This window comes from Gekko japonicus, unplaced genomic scaffold (assembly GCF_001447785.1).
Source record: "Gekko japonicus isolate JY-2015 unplaced genomic scaffold, Gekko_japonicus_V1.1 scaffold4531, whole genome shotgun sequence".
NCBI classification, from domain to species: Eukaryota; Metazoa; Chordata; class Lepidosauria; order Squamata; family Gekkonidae; genus Gekko; species Gekko japonicus.
Window position 1 is genome coordinate 58,866 of NW_015159844.1, and position 8,709 is coordinate 67,574.

General features: G+C 43.3%; 1 protein-coding gene across 1 annotated transcript in view; it reads right to left on the minus strand.

Annotated features, from left to right (window-relative positions):
* The window catches only part of SLAIN1 (SLAIN motif family member 1), a 21,367-nt gene extending 17,078 nt beyond the window's left edge, over positions 1–4,289 (minus strand). Inside the window, exons 1-2 of the mRNA XM_015407933.1 lie at positions 4,201–4,289; positions 2,682–3,029 (exon numbers count right to left, since the gene is read on the minus strand). Of these exons, the coding sequence (XP_015263419.1) occupies positions 2,682–3,029; positions 4,201–4,261 (409 nt within the window). The 5' untranslated portion in view covers positions 4,262–4,289. The remainder of the gene's footprint in view (positions 1–2,681; positions 3,030–4,200) is intronic.
* Between the last annotated feature and the right edge of the window lie 4,420 nt (positions 4,290–8,709).

Below are 8,709 nucleotides of genomic sequence, written 5' to 3' on the forward strand. Positions count from 1 at the left end.
CGCTCTTCCACCCTCTGTTTTGCAGTCCCAAGGAACCAGTAAATATACAAGATTTATTAAGTTTCTGCTGTACATGCTGATAGGAAGTGTTCAGCTTGCCAGGTTACAAGTTGTGTGAGCTTACCACAAACAATGTGCTTGGTTGCGCAGGGACATGTGGCACTACTGCCATATGTCATGTGAACCTTCATCCTTCTTCCTTCTCTTAACCTTAACCCGCTATTTGTTACCCTCGAGTCAGTTTTAACTGCACAGGCTTGCGTCAGGGCCCTGCCAGAAACTATTTGCAAGGAATGTATAACGGGAAAACTGCGATAACTATAAATAGACAAACTGTTTTAGCGGCGATGTGTTTTCTTTCCCAAGACATACTGACACAAAGCATAACTACAAATGAGAACTTTGCTGGAAGTGGACACCTGTCATCTTCAAGCGGGCAAGTAAAACAGAAGAGAAAGTGCATGTGTTATAATTCATGGCCGCCACCACCACTGGGAATTATTTCCAGGGGTCCCGGCAAATTTTGGTCAGACGTTACATCAATCTGCATTATATCTCTGGTGACAGCACTACAAAAGATCCTCCAAAGATCTGCTAACTCTCCACATAGAACTAATCAACTATCGCAGACAACATCTGATGGATTCATACTTTAAGGACACACTAGATAGAGGCATTTCCCTGAACAAACCAATGCCTGAAACACTATGGAACTTACTGTCACATCCATATAGATCTCCTTTCCCCCTTTATTTCCCTTTTTCGATTCCCTTACATTTGACACATTCATGGCTTGTCATCCAACTTCCCATACTCATTATTCTTATGTACAAATACCCTTTTAAATATATATATATAAAAAGACCACCATAAATCTGCATAGCAGATGGGATGAGAGTGAAATTAGAAGAGGAAGCTTTGACAACTAAAGGAAGTCTCTTTTTTTCAGATGCTGGGGGCAAAAATCAGGGAAGGACCTTTGAGTTCACAAGCTTTCAGAAGAAACCAGTCACTTGCTACTGAAACGGCATACCCGGACCACATAAACATTTGACCAAATCCAGGAGGGCTCTTTGTTTCTATGGAAGGAAAGGGGGGGGGGGGGGGAAAAGGAAGGAAGGAAAAACAAAGAACGAGGAGAAATGGTTCCAAAATTCTGTCCCTTTATAATTGGGTTAATTCAGGATACAGCGACAAAAAGAACTGTATCATAGACAACATCAGTTTCCAGCTGATTCTAAGGCTTATACGTTATCCACCTTTTGCTGGGAAGAAAACAAAGTTTACCTCAGAAACATTTTTATTCTGTTTCAGGCTCAGTGTTGCAGGCAGGATGATTCTTAAGTCATGTTGATCATGCTTTACTCATTCACTGTTATATGTAGTTTTATATTATTCATTATATTATTTTTTTCATATTGTTGCCTTTGTAAGGTTCTGGAATACTGTCTTTTAGAGATGCAATACAAATCCACATAGTAATGAATTTCTTCTTGGGATTTTTGGTAAACTACGGAAGGCCCATTAGGATCCTGTGGGCTGAATCGGGGGGCCCCCACCCTTAAATTTAATCACAGGGTGATAAACAGTGTGCTGACATTTTCACTTATCAGAAGCAGAAATAAAACAAAGTTCGATTCCAGTGGCACCTCTGAGATAAGCTTTCATATGCATGCACACACCTTCAGATATCGCTATATGAAGAAGTGTGCACGCACACAAAAGCTTATATTCAGAATTAAACTTTGTTAGTCTTAAAGGTGCCCCTGGAACTAAACTTTGTTCTATTGCTTCAGACCAACATGGCTACCCACCAGAAAAAGAAAGTTATTGACCTTTTTCATATTACCATTCTAAACCAGATGTTATTTGTCGTTGGTCCAATTTCGAGCAAATCGATACAGGGTCCGGGGGTTTCATACAGCAAATTTCCTTATGTTAATGAGCTGTCTCTGAAGTGCTATGGTCATTTCAAACCATGCCACTCCCCCCCCCTTTTCGCCATGCAATCTTCCTCAGAGTTTGGTGGGTTTTTTTTAATGTTCTAAATTGAGTGCTATAGTGAAAAACGGCAGGAAAAAAGTGGAATTGTAGGAAGTGCTATGGACACTTTAAACAGCACACTACAGCGATTCAGAAACGCAATGAAGGGGTAGAAAATGGAAGAAAGCAGTTTCACTCAAAAGCGGCTCAACCATGCTTTGTTAACCAGGCACAAGCCGGTTTGTATGAACAGGTAAACAAATTTTACTAGCAGCTGGTTACTAAAACGGGTCTGTCTGAAATGACAGGGGAAAAATCCATTAGCAACCAGTTACTAAAATGGAATAAGGCCGTTTGAAAATGGCCATTTTCCAAGATGAAGAGTGTTCTGTGTGTCTGCTGCTGATTCCACACATTAATGTTATTTCTCTCTACAGTGGCCAAAGGTAGAAGCCCCTGAACAGTGAAGTTTTACAGCTATTAGGTGGTAATTTTATTACTGTACCAGCGGGTGAATTAGAGGTCAAGTTGGTGTGGCAGAATACATTCCTGGGCTTCATACTGCTGTTTGGAGAACTGCGTGCCCACAAGAATACAAAATCTGGCTACCTCTGAGGTAAAATAGAGATGATTTCTCATAGTATTGGCGGCAGGGGAGGAAGTGAAATCTCGCGGTCAGAAAAGCCAGCTTGTCTTACCTCCATTAATCCTGTTTGGTTGCGGATCAAGAGGACTTTGGGCTTGAGGAGAATAATACTGTTGCTGATGATAATTGTTTGAAGGGAAATATGGGGAAGTTGGGCTTCTCCTGCAGTCCCGAATACTGGAAAAAGTCTGTGAGTGGGGAATTCCTCTTTGGAACGGGGTGCAACGGGTGAGGCGCGGCTGTGGGGGTGGCAGGTGGTCAAACTCTTCTTCCTCGTCCTCGAGACTGTAGCGATCGAATTCCTGATCACTGCCGGTCCCTTTCTTCCCCGAGTGAAGAGAGACACTGGAGCTGTTCCTGGATACAGATGCTGAAGTGGACGCATAGTCTTGCCTCAGACCTGGAGATTTTGCGGGGGGGGGGGGGGAGAAAGACGTTTGAGTGAAAAACAGGATCATGCCATATCTTTCATCCCTGTGCCACAATATACTAGAAGCAGCAGTCCTTCTTCAAATTGCTCTCCTGTCTGAAAGATACATTAAAACATTTTCCAAAAATTTGCTGCTTGCCCTCTACCTATATGTATGGACTGGTAACTTCCATTTCATTGTATCTGAAGAAGTGTGCATGCACACAAAAGCTTATACCTTGAATAAAACTTTGTTGGTCTTAAAGGTGTCACTGGACTCTAATTTTGTTCTGTTGCTTCAGACCAACATGGCTACCCATCTGAATCTACCAAAAGATACAGCTAGACAACCCATGCGAGGGCAGGGCCACGCTTCACGGTTCTCTTCTCTAAGCTGGTTGTGCATATGATCATTTCACAGCACAACTAACTGAGCCCCGTGTTGCTCATAAACTTTGCATGAGCATTTGAGCAATCTGGTGCAGATCAGGAGAGCAGTTTCAAGAAAGAAAGAAAGAAAGAAAGAAAGAAAGAAAGAAAGAAAGAAAGAAAGAAAGAAAGAAAGAAAGAAAGAAAGAAAGAAAGAAAGAAAGAAAGAAAGAAAGAAAAAGAGAGAGAAAGAGAGAGAGAGAGAAAGAGAGAGAGAGAGAAAGAGAGAGAAAGAGAGAGAAAGAGAGACACAGACAGACAGAGAGAAAAAGAGAGAAAAAGAAAGAGAGAGAAAGAGAGAGAGACACAGACAGACAGACAGACAGACAGAGAGAAAAAGAAAGAGAGAGAGAGAAAGAGAGAGAGAGAAAGAGAGAAAGAAAGAAAAAGAGAGAGAAAAAAGAGAGAGAGAGAGAAAGGGAGAAAAAGAGAGAGAGCAGAAGCAAGCAAGCAAGCATTTGCTCTTGATGTATGAGATGACCTCATATCTCACTTGGCCCTCCTGAGGTTCCTTTTCTTTGAAGTACATCTAGTGCCAACACAGGAATTCTCACCAGTATTTGAGGATACTTCATAGTGGGAATTTCAGAAGACCCACCTGGAGCTATCTAGGTGCAACAGCTCTTTGTATGAACTGAGCAACTTACACACAGTTAGAAGCAAGAGTTTCCCCCAAGGTGACAGTAGTAGCATACAACTGTTTAGAGAAAGGGAAGAAGGAAAGACAGCCTACTTTCTTCCTGAAGCCGAGCCATGATCTGGACATCTGTGAGATCTTGAAGTTTATATCCCATGGAGATGGAGTCATCTTCTAGCTCTGAGGTGCTCAGTTCACTGTCTATTGATGACTGGGGGCTGAGAGGAGAGCTTCTAGAAATACAACCTGTGCGACAGTAACAATACACATCCTTTAGCTACTAGACAACATATGGATGCCTTCTACTTTTCAAGCAGTATTTCAAGACACTAGATTTGAAGCTACATTGGAAGACATGGCTCTAAATTCAACATCTTTTGAAAAAAAACCATCAATGGCTTCTTTAAAAATTATTTAAAAGCTGTGCTTTGCTAGCTAATTTAATTTTAGTGCTTTGCTAGCTAATGAAAGAGATGCAAGAAGCTGACTTCTGACCTATGAATTTCTTCTTTGCTTTCAGCTGGTGGGTAGAGAAAAAGCTTAGTACAAATTCTGATGTATGGGGCAGATTTTAAACATGCAAACATACCAGCTTTCCATTTTTAAAAGTTAAAAGTGTGTGTGGGGGGGGTTGTCCCCATGGACAAAACTACAACATCTGCAAATCCTCAGGGATTATCTGTAACTTGTACAGCTTCTTCTTTTTCACATCCTTTAACCACATAACCAGACCTTCTTAATAACTCATCTTCGGCAGCTAAGCCATTCTACTAAAATATATATATATATATATCACTGCACATTTTGCAATAGAATAAATATCACATCCTGATTAAAGTGTGCCTACTGGGCAGGTTTGCACTAAACACGTCACAATTTATCCTATATATATTAGGATGCTGTTTATATTCTGCTTCAAAAATATCAACTCCAGCACCAAGGTGCAGAGATCGCCAGTCCACTTGATTGAACCAGCTTTGTTTTATCCAAATAAAATTGCATTTCTCCACAGAGAAGGACGGTTCAACCCTGAAACAATGATACAGGCCCTTTTCACATTACTATTCTAAACTGGATGGTATTCGCTGTTGGCCCAATTTCGAGGAAAGCGATAGAGGGAAGGGGGTTTCATACAGCAAATTTCCTTCCATTAAAGAGCTGTCTCTGAAGCGCTACAGTCATTTCAAACAGTGCCCCTTTCCCCCCCTCTCTTTTTTGCTGCGTGATCTTCCTCAAGGCTTTTTAAAAATGTTCTAAATTGAGCGCTATAGCTCTAATCCGATAAACAGTGCCCCTTCCCCCCCTCTCTTTTTTGCTGCGTGATCTTCCTCAAGGCTTTTTAAAAATGTTCTAAATTGAGCGCTATAGCTCTAATCTGATATAGCACCAATATAGCTATAGCGCTAAACTACTGAGATGCCTTCACTCCAGTCAATGCATCTCAATACTGCCACCATAACACTGAAATGCTATATCAGTTTAGTGCTACAGCGGCCAACTTAAAATGTTTTTTAAAAAGTCTGAGGAAGATCACGCGGGGGGAAAGCACAATTATAGGAAGCGCTGTGGACATTTGAAACAGCACACCACAGCGATTCAGAAGCACAACGAAGGGATAGAAAACGGAAGAAAGCAGTTTCCTTCAAAAACGGCTCAACCATGCCTTGGTAACCCGATGCAAGTGGGTTTGTATGAGATAAATACATTCTACTAGCAGCTGGTTACTAAAATGGGTCTGTCTGTAATGACAGGAAAAAATCCATTAGCAATCAGTTACTAAAACGGCGTACAAAGGCAGTTTGAAAAGGGCCACAATTTGCATTGGCTTTATCAGGAGCACTCTAGTCCGAATTATAAGCCACAGAAGATCTACAGTCCTATCAACGGTGACCTGCCCCATATCTCCTCCTCCAGCACCACATTCTTTACAGAAGATCTACAGTCCTATCAATGGTGACCTGCCCCATATCTCCTCCTCCAGCCATATGTTCACATGACCTTTTTATTTCAACAGCAGAGTTCCTGGCCAACCTGTAACATACGACAATCCATTTTCTCTGCTAATGCTTCTTACTGCTCACCCATACCTTTCCTTCAGAACACCAAGATCTTTATTCCCCAGGCCGTAAAAAGGTCACCATATGGTAGTACCCAGCTCTTGGGATACTTAAGATTCTTGCCCAGATTGTAACTGGTGCAGACCAAAATAACTTGCCCTGATGTGCGTGAAGATTTTAACACAGAAGCAAGGAGTCATTTTATCGCTTGATCCCCAGGGGAAGCAGATTACCCCACCCTCCATCACTAAGCGTCTCTGAACTGACGTGAGGAAACGGTAAAAAACGAGCCACCGTTTCCCCGTAAAAGACTGCACAGACAGCCCTCCACAAATCAGTATTTTCAACCATGGTCAAGAGCAGTTCAGCCCCCAGGCTCTGAACATTAAGGAAGGACCCACACGTTGCACTATGGCATGGGTCCCGAACATGGTGCCCATGGGCAACATGGTGTTCACTGACACCTTTCCTGGCACTCACCAAGTTTTTTAAAAAGTGAGTGGAGCCAGTTCGAGCATTTGCCCGGCAAGGCTTTTAACTGGCCACTGGAGATCCAATCAGATAGGCATATTAAAATAATGGTATTTCGGCAGCAGCTGACACCACAGTGTTGGTTTTATTTTCACTCATTCTTCTTCCCCAGTGTATTTTTTAAAAATATTCCTCTTCTCCCATGCACTCAGGCTTTCTCTGGGCATATGGCTCTGCTTACTGAGGTAGCCATTTTATGGTTAGCTCCACCTCCCGTGGCAGCCATTTTGTAGTTGCGCCCACCTCCCTGTGTCAGAATTCCAAAGATGCTCGCAGGCTGAAAACAAGAAGAAGGGATTGGATTTATACCCCACCCTTCCCTCGGAGTCTCAGAGCGGCTTACAATCTCCTTCCCTTCCTCTCCCCACAACAGACACCCTGTGAGGGAGATGGGAAGAGGAGGAGGAGCATCCAAAGATGCTCACAGGCTGAAAACAAGAAGAAGGGATTGGATTTATACCCCCCCCTTCCCTCGGAGTCTCAGAGCGGCTTACAATCTCCTTCCCTTCCTCTCCCCACAACAGACACCCTGTGAGGGAGATGGGAAGAGGAGGAGGAGCATCCAAAGATGCTCACAGGCTGAAAACAAGAAGAAGGGATTGGATTTATACCCCCCCCTTCCCTCGGAGTCTCAGAGCGGCTTACAATCTCCTTCCCTTCCTCTCCCCACAACAGACTCCCTGTGAGGTAGTTGGGGCTGAGAGAGCTCTTTCGAGAACTGCTCTTGAGAGAACAGCTCTGAGAGAACTGTGGTGTGTCCAAGGTAACCCAGCAGCTGCATGTGGAGGTGCAGGAAATCAAACCTGATTTTCCCAGACTAGAGTCTACACTGCTATCCACTACACCAAATTGAGGACCGATGTGCTATGGTAACTGTTCATGTCCTGTGCAGACAGAGAAATCTTGGAGGTGAGCAATTACAATAGCACAATACCCAGTGAAGTGCGGCTCCAACCTACCCCAGTAAGGCAACAGGTTATAAGCATCCTAATGGCAGACACACATTCAGTATTTATGATAAGCCTTATTGCAGCACTAGGAATTAGTAAGGCAAGCGTTACCTGTCTTCTCAGGTGTTAATATTGCTTTACTGAAGGTTTTAGAAAAGGCAGGGGTGTTAAAGCCGTTGCTATACGGAGTAAGCCTTGCAACCGGGCTATAAGGGAAAGTCAAGGAGACAGACGAAGAGAAGAGACTCCGCCATCGGCTAGCTGTTAATGGACACAGAAGAGAAAGAATTTGGGTTATATTTGGCAACAGAACACTCACTTATTAGGGAGTCAACAGCCAAGGGTAGGGGAAATCAAACAATAACCCATGTGTCAGTAAGTGTTGCGGTTGCTGCAAACACGAAAGGGAAAAAAAAAATTAGCCTGAGCTCAGAGAGAAACACGATAAGGAGACGGGGCGCAAACCGACACAATTTGTGAATCGCCTCCTGCAGTGACTTCTAAAAGATCACCTTTTCCAGTAGTTGTCGTATGGGCCCCCGCAATGCTGGAAGAGGCCGCAAACACAAAACATGTTAAAATAGAAAAACGATAGTGCTAATAAATTAACACACGCTGGAAAACGTGAGGCAGCTGGAGCCGCTGCCCACCACAAGGGGGGCCGCTGTGCCGAGACTGAACAGAGTTGCTGTCCAGCTTTCCCGCAGAAGAATGGGTAGACTTGGTGAGAGTAACCAAGCTGAGAGTTCAGGACCACAGGCTAGGAAAGCACTGGCTCACTCGTCAAGTGCTAAAAACAAACATAATCCCTTTCGTAATCCCCCTTTAAGCCAGCAGACATAAATATTTCTTCCTTGTACCAACATGAAATTCCGGGTTACATAAGCACGAATATTTTCCATGCCTCTCCGCACAGTCTGAGATGGGCATCTTACATTTCTGTGAAATATGCCCCCGTCAAAACGCATTTGATCAAAGTCGCATCCATAAAAACCACGGAACCGTTTTTCTTCAAGAGTATGACAGAGTCCTTTCTATGCAGCAAAGTGAACACACATGAAACTACC